Source organism: Loxodonta africana, chromosome 19 (genome assembly GCF_030014295.1).
Source record: "Loxodonta africana isolate mLoxAfr1 chromosome 19, mLoxAfr1.hap2, whole genome shotgun sequence".
NCBI lineage: Eukaryota > Metazoa > Chordata > Mammalia > Proboscidea > Elephantidae > Loxodonta > Loxodonta africana.
This window is the reverse complement of record NC_087360.1, coordinates 56,824,251-56,842,265: the sequence shown is the minus strand read 5'-3', so window position 1 is coordinate 56,842,265 and position 18,015 is coordinate 56,824,251. Positions and strand designations below refer to the sequence as shown.

The following is an 18,015-nucleotide window of genomic DNA, read 5'->3' as shown; positions in this document are numbered from 1 at the left end:
CTTGTTCTTTGCATTAATTAACTATTGTTGTATCACAAATTCCCCCAAACTGTAGTGCTTGGAAACAAACACTTGTTATCTCCAGATCAGGAATCTGGGAGCTGTGTAGCTGAGTGGTTCTGGTTCAGGTTCTCTCACAAGACTGCAGTCAAGGTGCTGACCAGAGCTGCAGTCATCTCCAAGCTTGACTCTGGAAGGACCTGCTTCCAAGCCCACTCACATGACCCCTTCCACAGCGCTGCCTCATGACCTGGTAGCTGACTTCCCCCAGAAGGAGTGATCCAAGAAAATGTAAGAAAGAAGACCCAAAACTGAGAACACAGTCTATTTATAACCTAATCTCAGAAATGGCCTTCCATTACATTTGCCATATGTTATTCATTAGAAATAGGCCAGTAAGTCCAACCCATGCGCAAGGGGAGGGGATTACACAAGGATGGTGGGGTGTAACAGGAGATGGGGATCACAGTCTTCCTGCCTCAGGTTACTGTTGTCATTAGCTGCCGTTGAGTCGATATGTGAAAGGCTGCCTGGTCTAGTGCCTTCCCGATGACTGATGCCTTCTTTAAAAACTGTAGCTTTCCCTGCCTCTTCATGAATGTGATTGTTCATGTCAGGCTCATGAGGGTCACTTGGGCATTGGCAAAAGTGAAGGGGTTGAAGACATAGCAGTCTTTGCTCTAGTGGCTCGAGGCAAATAAGCAGTTCCTGGAATTTTATCAGATACAACTTCTGATCTCCTATTTCATCTAGAAATGTGGCCAGAGCAGTGTTGAAAGCCATGGGAGCCACCAAAGAACAATATGATCAGGTGTGCTCTTCAGAAAAAAAAAAAAAAAAATTACTTTAGCAAAGATATGCAGGATAGTTTGCAGGGGAGGTTGGGAATCACTGTGGATCTTTGGCAATACTCCAGGCAAGAGATGACGTGGGCTGAATTTGAAGTAGGGGCATTTGATGTTGAGAAGAAAAAATTTACTAAGCTTGAGTCTGGATGCTGGGAGTGATCAAGGAGAAATCCAGGAAGATCCCCAGTGATTTGGCTTCAGCATGTAGGTGTATGAAAGAGCCATTTACTGAAATATGGAAATGTAATGGGGAGAACGTGTTTTTTGGCGTGGTATGTGGGGAATAGTTAATTCAGCTTTTTGAATGCTTCGTTTCAGGTGGCTGTGGAACATCTGAGTGGAACGCTGCGATAGGAAGTAGTGTTACAGAGATCTGCATCTCGATACAAAGTCAGAGCTGGTCTTGGGGATCATTAGGGTTCGGTCAGTACTGGAAGTCAGATAGTACCCATCAAGGAAAAGGAGAATAAGGCTAAGGACTTAGAAAAAAAGGACAAAATGAAGGGGGGAGAGGTGCAAGAAGAATGAAATGGTCAACAGCATCAGATGTTGAGGACGTTGAGTGAAATAAAATTAGAAAGTAACCATCATATTTGGCACTGTGAAGACTATTGGTGATCAATCATCTGAGTGGTACAGATGTAAGAGAGATTGTAGTAAGCTGAGGACGTGGGTGAGTGAGGAAGTAGAGAGAATGATGGTTAGCTGAGAAATGAGGCTTAGAAAGGAGGGAAGAGGGAAAGGGAAGCCAGAGGAGGATGCTGAGACATTGGTTTAAGATAGGTCAGAGATAACAATAGTGAGTTGTTATTATTATTGTTATTCCTATTACTACAGTGGCACGACAGTTAAGCACTTGCCTGCTGACTGAAAGGTTGGCAGTGCAAACCCACCAGTAGCTCTGTGGAAGAAAGACCGATCTGTCTGCTCCCATAAAGAGTACAGCCTAGGAAACACTATGGGCAGTTCTGCTCTGTCACATGGGGCCACTGAGTTGAAAATCGAGTCAGTGGCACCTAACTACAACTACCCTACTATTGACATTTATTGAACACTTAAAAAAAAATTTTTTTTTTTTTACTATGTGCTGGTCATTTGTGTTGCGTGCTTTTGTTATTATTGTGTTTAAGGGAATGTGTCAATAGAAGAGGCTAAAAATATGGTAAAGAGAAAGATAGCTTTGTGGATATAACACTTAAGGAAACAAGAAGTATATGTAGTGTACATCTATTACTTTTTGTTTTTTGAGCATATTTTCTGTCAGGAAATGCCCCTTTTTCACCTGGCTGTCAATCACATATGCTAAGAGTTGTGATTAACTTGACAGCAATGGGTTGGGTTGGGTTTGGTTTGGTTTGGTTTGGTTTGGTCAGTCATATGTCCCACTTCCCATCCCACCCTCTGGGTTCAGGGATGAGCACTTGACCCAAACTGGCCAGTCATTTTCCTGGTTCAGACATGGGTGGATTCTGACTCATAGTGACCCTAGAGGACAGAGCAGAACTGCCCCACAGGGCTTCCAAAGAGCAGCTGGTGGACTCAAACTGCCTACCTTTTGGTTAGGATCCAGTCGCTTAACCACAGCACTACCAGGGCTCCCACTGTTCACAGATGTTGGATAATTAGGAGCAAAGTTTCTGGGGCTTGGCAACAAAGCAGAACATGAAACTCGCCAACCTTAAACTCAGGCAAGGCATCTAAACTAAAATCTGAAGCCCACTGTGATAATTGCATTTATCACACAGGCAAAAAGTCTGTACATTGGGTCAGATAACAGAGCAAATATTGCTGGCATTTTGAGTTCTTCTACTTTTTAATAACCATAAAGAGTAACTGTACTTAATGAATAAATTAATTCAAAGACCATGACTGTAGACTATGGTTGCCTGTATTTTTAGAAAGCACTCAGGTTGCCTACTGTTTTTATTATTTATCTTCAATATGTGACAAGAAATCAATAGTTTCAAAGAAGTTACTTGGTCTTGTAACCATGTCTTTATCTTGTATAATATAGGTAAGTTTTCTAAGTAACTTTTTATTGTCGTAAAAATACAGAGAACAATTTGCCAATTCAATATTTTTCATGTGTACAAGTCAATAAAATCAATTACATCAATAATGTTGTCCACCCTTACCAATTTCTGTTGCCAGATTTTCTATCCTCATAAACTGAAACTCAATTCTACCTACACAGTGATTCCCCCCCATGCCCCAGCCCTCCTGCCCCTGGTACTATTGTTCAACTCTAATCTCTATACATTTGCCTATTGTAAGAATTTCCTATTAGTGAAATCATACAATATTTGTCCTTTGGAATTGACTAATTTCACTCAGCATAATGTTTTCAAGGTTCATTCCTGGTGTGGTAGGTATCCGGACTTCATTTCTCTTCATGACAGAGTAATATTCCATTGTATGTATGTACCACATTTTGTTTATACCTCCATCTGTTGATGACATTTGGCTTATTCCTACCTTTTGGCTATTGTTAACAGTGCTGCAATGAACGTCAGTGTACGTGTGTCTGTTTCTGCTTCAAGTCTCTTGGGTAGATACCTAAGAGTGAAATTGCTGGGTCACATAGTAGCTCTGTTTAATCTTTTGAGGAACCATTTTGCATTCTCACGAGCAATGGATGAGGGTTCCGATTTTTCCGCAACCTTGCCAACATTTGTTATTTTCTTTTTTAATATTAGCTGTCCTACTGAGAGTGAGGAAACCCTGGTGACGTAGTGGTTAAGTGCTACGGCTGCTAACCAAGAGGTCGGCAGTTCAAATCCACAAGGCACTCCTTAGAAACTCTATGGGGCAGTTCTACTCTGTCCTATAGGGTTGCTATGAATCGGAATTGACTCGACGGCAGTGGGTTTTGTTTGGTTTGGTTTTTGTTTAGTGAGAGTGAAGTGGTATCTTGTTGTTTTGATGTACATGTGCCTAACGGCTAATTTCCCCATACGTCTGTCAGTTTGTCTTACTGTAGGGGCTTGTGTGTTGCTATGAAGCTGGAAGCTATGCCACCAATATTCAAACACCAGCAGGGTCACCCATGGCAGAGAGGTTTCAGCTGAGCTTCCAGACTATGACAGACTAGGAAGAAGGACCTGGCAGTCTACTTCCAAAAAGAATTAGCCAGAGAAAACCTTATGAATAGCAGTGGAACACTGTCTGATATAGTGCTGGAAGATGAATCCCTCAGGTTGAAAGGCACTCAAAATACGACTGGGGAAGAGCTGCCTCCTCAAAATAAAGTCGATCTTAATGACATGGATGGAGTCAAGCTTTTCGGACCTTCATTTGCTGATGTGGTACGACTCAAAATGAGAAGAAACATCTGCGAGCATGCATTAATAATTGGAACCTGGAATGTACGAAGTACGAAAATTGGAAATCGTCAAAAATGAAATGGGACACATAAAGATCAGTATCCGAGGCATTAGTGAGCTGAAATGGACTGGCATTGGCCATTCTGAATTGGACAATCATATGGTCTACTATGCTGGGAATGACAGTTTGAAGAAGAAAGGCGTTGTATAAATCGTCAAAAAGAACCTTTCAAGATCTATCCTGAAGTATAATGCTGTCAGTGATAGGATAATATCCATATGCCTACATGGAAGGCCAGTAAATATAACTATTATGCAAATTTATGCACCAACCACTAAGGCCAAAGATGAAGAAATTGAAGATTTTTACCAACTTCTGCAGTCTGAAATTGATCAAACATGCAATCAGGATGGACTGATAATTACTGGAAAGTTGGAAACCAAGAAGAAGGGTTGGTAGTTGGGAAATATGGTCTTGGTGATAGAAATGATGCTGGAGATCTGCATGATTGAATTTTGCAAGACCAACAACTTCTTCATTGCAAATACTTTTTTTCACCAACATAAACGGTGACTGTACACGTGGACCTCGCCAGATGGAACACACAGAAATCAAATTGACTGCATTTGTGGAAAGAGATGATGGAAAAGCTCAATATCATCAGTCAGAACAAGGCCAGGAGCTGACTGCAGAACAGACCGTCAATTACTCATATGCAAGTTCAAGTTGAAACTGAAGAAAATTAGAACAAGTCCACGAGAGACAAAGTATGACCTTGAGTATATCCCACCTGAATTTAGAGACTATCTGAAGAATAGATTTGATGCATTGAACACTAATGACTGAAGAGCAGATGAGTTGAGGACTGACATCAAGGACATCAGACATGAAGAAAGCAAGAGGTCATTAATAAGACAGAAGAGAAAGAGAAGACCTAAATGGATGTCAGGAAAGACTCTGAAACTTGCTCTTGAATGTCAAGTAGCTAAAGCAAAAGGAAAAAATGATGAAGTAAAAAAGTTGAACAGAAGATTTCAAAGGGTGGCTCGAGAAGACAAACTAAAGTATTATGATGACATGTGCAAAGAGCTGGAGATAGAAAACTAAAAGAGAAGAACATGCTCAGCATTTCTCAAGCTGAAAGAACTGAAGAAGAAATTCTATGGGGAAAACATTAAGCAATGTAGGAAGCATCAAAAGAAATGGAAGGAATACAGAGTCACTATACCAAAAAGAATTGGTCGACGTTCAACCATTTCAGGAGGTAACATACGATCAGGAACTGATGATACTGAAGGAAGAGATACAAGCTGCCCTGAAGGCATTGGCTAAAAACAAGGCTCCAGGAATTGATGGGATACCGATTGAGATGTTTCAACAAACAGATGCAGCCCTGGAAGTGCTCACTCATCTATGTCAAGAAATTTGGAAGACAGTTACCTGGCCAATTGACTGGAAGAGATTCATATTTATGCCTATTCCCAAGAAAGGTGTTCCAACTGAAGGCAGAAATTATCGAACAATATCATTAATATCACATGTAAGCAAAATTTTGCTGAAGATCATTCAAAAGCAGCTACAGCAGTATATTGACAGAGATCTGCCAGAAATTCAAGCTGGATTTAGAAGAGGATATGGAACCAGGGATATCATTGCTAATGTTAGATGGATCCTACCTGAAAGCAGAGAATACCTGAAAGATGTTTACCTGTGTTTTATTGACTATGCTAAGGCATTTGACTGTGTGGATCATAACAAATTATGGATAACATCGTGAAGAATGGGAATTCCAGAACACTTAATTGTGCTCATGAGGAATCTCTACATAGATGAAGAGGCAGTTGTTCAAACAGAACAAGGGGATACTGCATAGTCTAAAGTCAGGAAAGGTGTATGCTAGGGTTGTATCCTTTCACCATAACTATTCAACCTGTATGCTGAGCAAATAATCTGAGAAGCTGGACTGTATGAAGAAGAACGGGGCATCAGGATTGGAAGAAGACTCGTTAACAACCTGCCTTATGCAGATGACAAAACCTTGCTTGCCGCAGTGAAGAGGACTTGAAGCACTTACTGATGAAGATCAAAGACCACAGCCTTCGGTATGGATTACACCTCAACATGAAAAAAACAAAAATTCTCACAACTCGACCAATAAGCAACATCGTGATAAACAGACAGGAGTTTGAGGTTGTCAAGGATTTCATTTTACTTGGATCCACAATCCACAGCCATGGAAGCAGCAGTGAAGAAATCAAAAGACTCATTGCATTGGGCAAATCTGCTGCAAAAGACCTCTTTAAAGTGTTGAAAAGCAAGGACGTCACCTTGAGGACAAAGGTGTGCCTGACCCAAGCCATGGTGCTTTCAATTGCCTCATATAGATGCAAAATCTGGACAATGAATAAGGAAGACTGAAGAAGAACTGACACCTTTGAATTGTGATGTTGGCGAAAAATATTGAATATACCATGAGCTGCCAAAAGAAGGAACAAATCTATCTTGGAAGAAGTACAACCAGAATGCTCCATAGAAGCATGGATGGCGAAATTACATCTCACATACTTTGGACAGGTTATCAGGAGGAATCAGTCCCTGGAGAAGGACATCATGCTTGGTAAAGTAGAGGGTCAGCCAAAAAGAGGAATACCCTCAACTAAATGGAATGATACAGTGGGTTCAACAATAGGTTCAAGTCTGGCAACAATTGTGAGGAGGGCGCAGGACCAGGCAGTGTTTCATTCTGTTGTGCATAGGGTTGCTATGAGTTGGAACCTACTCGGTGTCCCCTAGCAACAACAATGGATAATGACTTTGAGCATCTTTTCATGTGCTTGTTGGCCATTTGTATATCCTCTTTGGTAAAACATCTGTTCAGGTCCGTTGCCCATTTTTCAATTGGGTTGTTTGCCTTTTTCTTGTTAAGTTTTAGGAGTTCTTTATATATTCTGGATATTAAACCCTTATCTGATATGTAGTTTCCAGAATTTTTTTCCCAGTCTGTAAGTTGTCTATTTTGTTGATAAAGTCCTTTGATGTACAGAAGTTTTTTGAGTTTTATGAGATCCCATTTATCTGTTTTATCTTTTGCTGCTTGTGCTTTCGTTGTCATATCTAAGAAGCTGTTGTTGAGGGCTTAAATCCCAGAGCACTGCCTCTATGTTTTCTTCTAAGAGTTTTGTGGTTTTAGGTAGTATATTTAGGTCTTTGATCCATTTTTAGTTAGTTTTTTATATGGTGTTAGGTATGGGTCTAACTTCAATCTTTGGCATGTGAAAATACAGTTGTTTTAGCACCATTTATTAAACAGACTATTCTTTTCCCCTTTTGATGGATTTAGCACCCTTGTTGAAGATTAATTAACCATGGATATGTACACTTAACTTTGGGTTGTCAATTCCATTCCATAGGTCTATATATCTATCGTTATTCCAGTATCAGATTGTTTTGATTATTGCAGGTTTATAATACGTTTTGAGAGCAGGAAGTGAGAGTCCTTCTACTCTGTTCTTTTTCAAGATTGCTTTGGCTATTTGGGGCCCTTTGCAATTCCATATAAAAATAAGGATTGGCTTTCCCTATACTTCAAAGAAGATTGTTATAATTTTGATGGGGATTACATTGAATTTACAGGTGGCTTTCGGTAGTAGTGACATCTTGACAATATGAAGTCCTTTGATCCATGAATATGGAATGTCTTTCCATTTGTTCAGGTCATCTTTAATTTCTTTCAGTAGTATTTTATAGTTTTCCATGTACAGGTCTTTCACCTGTCTGGTTAAGTTGATTCCTAGGTATTTTATTCTTCTAGATGCTATTGTAAATGGAATTGTTTCCTTCATTTCCTTTTCAGATTCCTTATTGCTGATGTATGGTAACTGGTTTTTATTAATAACAAATGTTATTTATTTATTAGTAATTTGGCACCCAAACCTCTATTTTAAAAAGATCAAAATATAATAGGCTACTCTTCTCTTGAGCCATGTTTTAGTCATAAACAATTCTCCCATTACTTTTCTGTCTAAAATGTAACTTCCTGTGTTCATTTCTCTACTTCCAAAGAACAACCTTTAAATGTAACAATGAAGATAACACAGACCAGCCATTTATTTTAAAAACTAAAATCTAAAATGTGAGGAAAAGGATAAAGTGAAGTTGTTTTTTGATTATTACTATATTTTAAGTGTTCAAGGTAGAAAATGCATAAATTTTAAAGGACTCCTTTTGTTACACTGGATGACCTGATAAGGCGAGTGACCAGATGGAAGAATTATGTCTCCATCATTCATTTCTGATCTTTGAGTCTACCTGAGTACAGAACCCAAAATGCATCTTTGCGGTTTTCTCCTGTTTCTGACTCTTATACATCTTTAGTAAGTTTACTTGTCCTCTAACAAAAAAGTCTTAAAGTGGCCTTCACACAGCCATTTGGCATTATAGTTAAGAACTTACCCCACAGTAACACCCTTATGTTGTTGTTGTTGTTAGGTGTCATTGAGTTGGTTCCGATTCATAGTGTCCCTATGTACAACAGAACGAAACACTGCCTGGTCCTTCGCCATCCTCACAATCATTGTTATGCTTGAGCCCATTGTTGTAGCCGCTGTGCCAGTCCATCTCATTGAGAGTCTTCCTCTTTTTTGCTGATCTTTTACTTCACCAAGCATGATGTTCTTTTCTGGGGACTGGTCTTTCCTGGTAACATGTCCAAAGTACGTGAGACAAAGTCTCACCATCCTCACTTCCAGGGAGCACTCTGGCTGTACTTCCTCCAAGACAGATTTGTTCATTCTTCTGGCAGTCCATGGTATATTCCATATTCTTCGCCAGCGCCATAATTAAAAGGCATCAATTCTTCTTCGGTCTTCCTTATTCATAAACACCCTTATTCGTAAAACATTCTGATACTCTTAGGAAAATGCACCATTATCATAGGTTTGTACAGTTGAATACCCATCACCCACATTGCACAGTACCAAACTGTACAATAAATGTGCCTGCAACAGTTATATGATATTATTACTGAAGAGTCTCTCAAATATATTTCTTTTACCATGAAGCTTCTGGGTATTAATTTCATTGGAAAAATTGCATCATAATAAAAGTATTAAGTATCATTGTAGAAGGAGGAGCATGTAGGAGAGTGTTTCTTCCATGGTCCAAATTAAAAAGAGTTTCACTAACGTAAGATTAAAAGTAACTATAAACTGATATTATGTATGGCCTGAAATAAATTTTATCATTAAATGGACAAGAGATATTTTTTCCCCTACCATAAGGTTCGCTATGAGTTGGAATCGACTCGACGGCACTGGGTTGGACCATAAGGTTTGCAAAGCAAAGGTGACTCTGCAGGTTCTCCAGAGCAAGGGAAGCAAAGGCATCTATTCTAAGATTTCATCCAAAGCCTCTGCACAGCTTAGAGGAGAATCCTGGACAACACACGCTCCTATGAAGGTCACAGTTGTGGCTACAACATCGACAATCAATTGAAATGGAAGGAATTTGGACATGCGGTCATAAACATTGCTATCCCACAAGATAGCTTTAACAATACTTGAGAAGTTATCGGTAGGAACGATATCAGGAGCTTCTTTAGCTGTATCTGTTCCTGTTAACCCCATTACAAATTCCACATCTGCTCTCTTAGACACTCATTAGCACCATCATCAGTGACTGCTACAATCTCCTTCTGCCCCAAAACATTACTCTTAACTATACCTTTAACTGGGTTGTATTTGTCAGGGGCTAGAGCTTGCAAAAAAAAAAAAAAAAATTTTTTTTTTTTTTGATCTTGCAGGCACTCAAAGTTTTGACATAAAATCTTCAATGTCTATAAGAGCAATGCACGTAAGATCTTTAATTGTGTCTTCTTCATTATCCTACTCAGGTTTGTCTCAGTATCTAGAAAATTTCTGAACATCAGGCACATGGTTCTAAGTTATTAAACCACTGGTTTAATACCCCTTTAGGAAATACCTTCTTCATCTGTTTTTGTCAGCTCTTTACCCTTTTCATTCAGGATTTGGCAATGCCTGTTAAATAATATTTCTGAGACTCCCTTAGTAAACAACTTGAAAACCTCTATCAGGCAGTTTTAAGACACTCATCATGAATTTCTTCTCTGAGTTGAAGGCATATTTTTGCATAAATGTGCTTTTTTTTTTTTCATGGTTTTTAAATGCAGAAGTTACGCCAACAAAGCACATTCTGTTTTATTGCCAATCTGTTGGGATGGACTCAACATCTGAAAAAATTACGGCAGAATTGTAAGAACGATTCTGGAATACACTTAGGTCTAGGAATTGTTTTATGATGAGTCTCACCAATGTAAGCCTGAACTGCTGTTATTTTGTAATAGTGAAAGTCCCCATTTTTTAAAATTGTGTTTTAGATGAAGGTTTACAGAGCAAATTAGTTTCTTATTAAACAATTAATATGTATATTGTTTTGTGACATTGGTTTCCAACCCCACAACATGTCAATGCTCTCTGGGTTCCCCACTATCAGCTTTCCTGTCCCCTCCTGCCTTCTTGTCCTTACCTCTGGGCTGGTGTGCCCATTTAGGCTCATTTCATTTTATGGGTCTGTCTCATCTTTGGCTGAAGGGTGAACCTCAGGAGTGACTTCAGTAGTGAGTTAAAAGGGTGTCCGGGGGTGATATTCTCAGGGTTTCACCAGTCTCTGCCAGACCAGTAAGTCTGGCCTTTTGTGTGTGTGTGAGTTAGGATTTTGTTCTACATTCTTCTCCAGCTCTGTCTGGGACCCTCTCTTGTGATCCCTGTTCAAAGTTCCCATTTTATCTCAGCTAATGTTTGTTGCATTTCCCCTAGTTTGACAAGCATCCAAATGTCTCACTACATTTTTATCTTTCATCGTTCTTTACAGAATAAGGAAAGAGTAACTCCAAAGGGAAGGCTTCCTGAGACAGCTATCGCCAAGGCTGTTACTCCAATAATGAAAAACCGAACAATGTATTCTGTATAATGTGCAGTGCAATCTACAGGATAGCCATTAGCAAATCCCACTTGCCAATCATTATGGATAACTCCGTAAGTGTGTCTTGTAGAGGGGCTTTTCTTTGTAGCCAGTGATGTTCGAATTGGCTGCATTTTTGCCTTCACCCTCTTGGGCTGTTTTGTTCCCGCGCTTGTCCTATGATAATGTTTTCTTTACGCTCTCTTTGTTCTTTGTTTCAGAGGTCAGTAGTGACACCACAAGGTCTGCCTGCGAGTTAAGACTGACAGCAGTCACCAACATCGTGCTGGGCCCTCCAACATGTGGTGACTGCTGTCAGCAGGGTGCAGATGCAGGTTAGCGCTTTCATCACCACCGCTGACTCTCCCGTGAGGACACTCTCGTCCGTTTTCAGACTCTCCCGTGAGGACACTCTCGTCCGTTTTCAGTTCTCCCCGAAGATCAGCAGCCCCTCCACCGGCAGCAAGTTGCCATGGGCGGTCTGCGTCCACCATGAGGTCCACCACGGGGCTCTCCTCCACTTGGACGCCCCGCAGGACGGCGTCTTCTGGTCCTTGAGGATCCACTTCTCCAGGCCATGGAATTGCTCCTCCTTGCTCCAGTCGTGGACGGTGGTCACCAGCACAAGGCCCGCCACAAAGAGCAGCAGGAAGACACCCTCCAGTCAGGGCGGCTGCTCCTTCTCTCGAACATGGTCCACACTTTGGACCACCCGGCAGGCCTGAGCTTGCGAGCCGTCCTTGGGCTCCTAGAAGAATAGGACCAGCGAGATGACAGCAGCCACCTCCAGGATGGCGAGCGGCGTGTCCTGCCACGCTCCCCCTCCCGCCCCCCACAGCTCCAGGAAAGCCTCCACGGCCCCCTCCTGCGGCTCCGGCCCGGCTGGTCCCCCCCGGACCGCGCTCGGGGGTCGGCCTCCAGGCCCAGGCGCAGGCCCGCAGGCACCGAGGCTTCCCCAGCGCCCCCTCGCCGCACCGCCCCACCACGCCCGCGGCTTCTGCGGCCTCACGGCCACCACCATCGCCCCGGCCCGGCCCGCGAGCGAGGGCCTGCAGGTCTCCCCGAGCTCCCTCGGCTCCTCCCAGCCGGCCTCGCTCTCGGGCCCTGGTCCGCGTCCCAGGCCCGACCCCCGTCTGCGGTGCTTTCCCTCTCCGAGGCCGGAGACCCAGGCCCGCCGCCCCCGCGCCCAGCGGCCCGCAATAGCCGCCGCGCCCCTTTATTCCTCCCCCTCTTCCAGCGACTGGCTACAGGTTTCTTTGTCTCTTTCCCCCCTTTTCCACCTGCCCCCTGGGTCATCCCATGCCCTTTACCTGCGCCAGCACTACTCTCAGCGTACTCGAAAGAGCCCCCCTTTCCAATTCCAGTTCCGACCTCTCCCCGCAAAGCCAATTCCTCCTTCGGTGACACGCAGGCCGGCTCCTGGGATGCTTCGAGATACCTAGTGCGGCAATAACCCAAGACCACCCGAATGAGAATAAGCAGCGGCTGTTTATTCAAAGGAAAAAACACACCTGGTAGTGTAGCGGTTAAGTGCTACAGCTGTTAACCAAAAGGTTGGCAGTTCGAATCCACCAGGCGCTCCTTGGAAACTCTGGGGGGCAGTTCTCTGCCCTGTAGGGTCGCCGTGAGTCGGAATGGACTTGAGGGCAAGGGCTTTGGTTTGGTTTATTTATTCAGAGCTTGTTTTTTTTGTGTTATAGGAAGGGAGTCAGCTACCAGCCACCATCTCTTGTGTTTGGCAGACTCAAAGGCAGGCAGAGGAGAGGGAAAGCTTTACACTGAAAAAAGGGGAAGGCTTCAATTCTAATTGGAAGTAGTGGGTATAGAGGCTGGGCGGAAGCTGGAGGCTGCCAACTAGAAGAAGGGCAACCTTTGTGATTGGTTTGGGGAGCGTATTTGGCTTAACCTGGTTGGTCCGAAATTGGAAGTGGGGCCAGAATTAGGGAAGCTGGCAGTCGTCGTTGACCAAGACCTATTCATTTGGGCTCATTCTGAAGAGGTTGTGGTTTGGCTTCCCAGGCTGCTTGCTGCAGAGGTTGTGGGTCAGAGTTCTGTTTTCCTAGATAGTCTGGCCATTGTCCCTATGGATATTAAGTTTCTCCCCAGTCATCTCCTTCCGTTTCCTCTGGCTACACACAACACACCCAGGTGAAAGCTGGCAATTGGGGCTTCCCTAGCAGGACCCAGGATCTTCCAAGGTTGCTGATTTTAGCATTTTTTACAAGAGAGAAATGCTTCAAGTGGGAAGCACTGTTGCAACTAGACAGTGCCCAAGGCTGTGCCTTTCAGGTCTTTAGCTCTGTGATGAAGGCAGGTAGCTGAGTTTTTTTAATTTAAAAATTGCAAAAGCAGTGCTTATTTCCGCAGCAGACACACTAATATTGCAGAACTAGCTCCCCCATCCCCCCACCCCCACCCCTTTAGTTCATCTGCAGGGCAGCCAGCGTTACTGAAAACTTACAGGATGTTTTCATGAATTGTAACTAAAAAACTGAGTGTATACCCCACACAAGGCACCATGTTACACTAGGGGGTGAAGTAGGATATGGGGGGCATTCTGGTTCCACAAATTTGGCATTAATCCAGTTTCTGTATTCACATAACAGACAAAAAATCCACACCCAGACCCACTGCTGTTGAGTCGATTTCAACTCAGCAACCGTATAGGACAGAGAAGAACTGCCCATAGGTTTCCAAGGCTGTATATCTTTACTGAAGCAGACTGCCCCAACTTTCTCCTGTTGAGTGGCTGGTGCCAACGTTTTGGTTAACAGCTAAGCACTTAACCACTGTGCCACCAGGGCTCCCTTTCTGTGTTCACATAGCCCCCCCCATTCATTTTTATTGTTACCTTTTTCTGCACCTGAATTTTCACTGCATTTTAGGGAAATATCCAAAGTGCCAATACCCAGAGACTTCAGGAATCTTTGCAAATTCTTCCATCGATGAGGAATAATGTTTTATGCCCATCTTCCATCTGTCCCTCAGTTCCGGTTAGCAGCAATTGAATGGTCTACTCTTTATTTGCTGTATGCTAACTTGTTCCATCAGCTGTTTTTCAATCTGTAACTTCCTGGTAAGGTGTGGGGTGTGCTTTTTAAAGAAACCTTACGCAGCATAAATTTTATTTTTGAACTGGCCACACTAATATATGAAGAGGATCTTTGGGAGTTATTTAGTCCTCTAAGATACTCTCATTCAGCAAAATTTTGTGAGCATTCACAATGTGCCAGGCACTGTTCAGTGTACTGGTGGTGCAGAAATGAAGATTTCAATTTTGAGAAGCTTGCCATCTATTCAAAGAGAACAAGTGTAATAGAGCGTGGTAAGTGCAATCATCAGTGTAGAGGTTATGGTGGAATAAAAAGGAGGATCTGGAAAACTGAAGGGGAATAGAGGAGTGATAATGTCTTCATAGAAGAGACTATAGAAGGGAAACTACGAAAGACTTTCAGCTGGGGGATGACATAACAAAGATCTCACATTCTGGTGACAGTGTAGGGGGACAAATTGGACAATGAAAGAGCTTGAAGGCAGAAAAGATATTCAAAGGTTATTTAAGTGGCTGTTGCAGTGGTTTAGGCAAAAGGTGATAAGGGACTAACTGAAGGCGGAAGCGAGGGATCGGAGAAATGGTAGAAATTTTTTACAACAGAACAGTGGTAGGTGAGAGAAGAAGTTGAGCACTTGGTAAATGGTGTTGGCATTCAATTAGAATGGGAAAAACAAAGAGGTTGGTATGGAAGATGAGCGTTGTGGAGACAGTGGGTTCACTTTTGAATGACTGAAATTAAAGGGCCTGGTGGAGACAGCCACTCACTGGAAATCCAAGTGTGTAGTTTGAGAAAGAGGTCTTGGCTGGAAATAGAGATTTGTGCGACAGCTAACAACTTGAAAGCATGATTCTATTAAAAATAGCTTGTGTATTCTGTTTATGGTGCTTGACAAGTAACTGGTACTTCAGAAGTATGCAGAGGTTTCATTAAAAAAATTTTTTTTCCAAGCAAAATGTAAGTGGATTCCAGATCGTGGCTTTTTTTCTTTTAATAGTATCAGCTTTTATTGTAGAGGTTGGGGATGTCAAGGGAGGGCAGTTCTAACTGAATATGCCAGCGAATTGACATTTAGGGTGTTAATGTTGACATTAAAGGTGTTACTTGCCTTTTCGGTACCAGGTATTACCAAAAAAAAGAAAATACCCTGAAACTATGGAACACAGTATAGTTGTATTTAATCGTAGCATATTGTAAAATGAGGGTTCTTCCCCAATAGTACTTTTACTAGCTTCGAGGAGGCTGGGCAAGAATGTAAAAGACATGTCTTCTTTTAAAGAGAATCTTTGAAGAATACCTTTTTGTAAAACAGTCCTTTGTGTCTATGATTCTAACGTGACCCTAACACTAAACTGTAGCCTTAACCTTAACTTTGGCCGTAACAATAAACTGTGCACTAACTCTAGCGTGAATACTAAACCTAAATCTAAACCTCATCTAAACAGAACCTTAATCCCAACACTAACTGCAAATCTAAATGTAACCCTAAACCTAAACGTAGCCCTGAAGTCCTAACCCTAGAATGAACTCTTTTAGGGGTAGACCCTGTTGTTATGTGCTGTTGAGTCCATTCTGACTCATAGCAACTCCATAGAACAGAGTATAACTGCCCCATAGGGTTTCCGAGGCTGTAATCTTTATGGAAGTAGATTGCCACATCTTCCTCTCAAGGAGAGAATGGTGGATTCGAACCACCACCCTTTCGACTGGCAACACCAGGGCTCATTAGGGCTAGACCCTATGGAGTATATGTTCTAGATAATCTAAACTGAGAAATGGATTTCACAGAAACGTGCAACTTATAAGTAGATCATCAGCAGACCGTCTTTAGCAACACGTTATCATTAGGGACAACGCCATTCTGATAAACATATCCAAAGACCCGGGTTTTACTCCTCATGTTCTGACCTCTGCCCTCTGGCTTCAGTAAATGTGCCCAGTAAGGGTTACTGTGACAATTACAGTATCTCTGAGAATCAAGATCCAAACTGAGAGCACATTTGGATAGACTTCACAAAGGTGTATGCTAACCTTGATCCCAGCCTTGTAGATTAAGACTTTTCCATCAGCTCTTTCATTTCTATCTAAATCCCAGTGTGACCCCAATCCAGACATTCTCACTAACACTCATCTAGATTAGACTGTTGTTAGGTGCCGTTGAGTTGGTTCTGACTCATAGCAACACTACGCACAACAGAACAAAACACTGCCTGGTCCTGCGCCATCCTTACAATCGTTATGCTTGAGTTTATTGTTGCAGCCTAACAGTCATTAAAACAATGTACAGTGTTGAACTCTAAGGATTTATAAAATACAAGATTCTGTATTTCATTTAGGACTTGAGAGTCAAGTTGAGGTAGAAGGACTAATGCAAATGAAACACTGAGAGAATACGATGGGACAGAATGTTATTCAGTGCCATGTTATGTATGTAGTATAGACTTGGATTCGGAAATTGTTGAGAGTGACAAATATCAGTGGATGATATTTTCTCTCATTGGTATAGCATTTAGTAGCTTACGAAAACATTGTAATACATTCAATCCTTCCTAGGATCCTGGGAGGATGATAGAGCGGGTATTAGTATAAGTATTCTTATTTGCAAATACAAAAATAAGCTCATGGGAGTTAATTATCTTTCCCAAGTCTCCCAGCAAAAGTGGCAAAGCAGGGACTTGAAGTCAAAAACAAACAAACAAAAAAACCCCATTACCATCGAGTAGATTTTGACGCATAGCAATTCTATAGGACAGAGTAGAACTGCCCATAGGGTTTCCAAGGAGCAGCTGGTGGATTCAAACTGCCGACCTTTTCCTTCACAGCCAAGCTCTTAATCACTGCACCACCAGGGCTCCAAACTCAAGTCAGCCAACTTCAAATCCTATGTGAAACTCATTCTATTTCAGAGAGGAGACAAGACTGAAGCTGACAACTGATAGGGTCTTGCCCAGCAGGCTGGCAAATTGAAGTCAGCCAGAGACAGGGTTGGAAGAACAGAAAGGTTTTTTCTCAGTTTGCAAAGTGGGAAGTTGGAAAGGCCTCATGACCTAAGGCTACCAGCTCACTAAATGAAACTAGATCGGCTCCTTATATAGGGAGTGATATACATATTCATAAATAGAGAGGGGCGGATCTTCAGTACTGGGATGCCTGCGCAGTCTGCATAGTTTTTGTGAACCAGTTTTTGCTCATGGCTCTAAAAATACCACGCACAGCCCTAAAAAAAAAATGGCGACCACTTCCTACTGCCACCCCAGGAAGGTCCTATAGTGAGTAAATTTGGAGTTGGTGCGCGTGCAACGCGGCCTTCCGCCAGCAGATGAGAGGAAACCTGGGAAATCAACCAATCATGGTGAGGTGTTGTAAAAGTTGTGACAAAAATGTAACAAGAGTAGACTTTTCTGAGAAACAACTATTATGGGATGGTCAATAACCCTCTGCCCTTCAAGACAGACTTGAATTTAGCCTTACAGATTTGAGTAAAATTTGAAGACATGAGGGGAAACAAAAGAGTTTCTGCATGGGGTAAACAATGTATGGAGAAGGCAGGAAGTTGGGAAGGGGGAAGTGACCAGACTGGGAGGTAGAGACTGGACAAGGTAAGATTGGATGGGAACATGGGGTTTTGAGAGCCAGGCAAAGGTGTTTATATATTATGTAGGGCTAAATAAGAAATCAGTGAGGGTTTTGAGCAGGATAACAACATTAAGAAAGATCCATCTGAGAGTGGTGTGCAGGGAGGATTAAAATAGGAGGTCTTAGAGAGGAGGAGGTCAGCTAGATGGCTTTCGGGTAAGGTGACAAGGAAGGGC

General features: G+C 42.3%; 1 protein-coding gene across 1 annotated transcript in view; it reads right to left on the bottom strand.

The window, feature by feature from the left end:
• Positions 1–3,664: 3,664 nt before the first annotated feature.
• The window catches only part of LOC111751266 (uncharacterized), a 45,787-nt gene continuing 31,436 nt past the window's right edge, over positions 3,665–18,015 (bottom strand). The window contains exons 2-3 of the mRNA XM_064271936.1: positions 12,461–12,683; positions 3,665–11,898 (exon numbers count right to left, since the gene is read on the bottom strand). Of these exons, the coding sequence (XP_064128006.1) occupies positions 11,423–11,898; positions 12,461–12,683 (699 nt within the window). The 3' untranslated portion in view covers positions 3,665–11,422. The remainder of the gene's footprint in view (positions 11,899–12,460; positions 12,684–18,015) is intronic.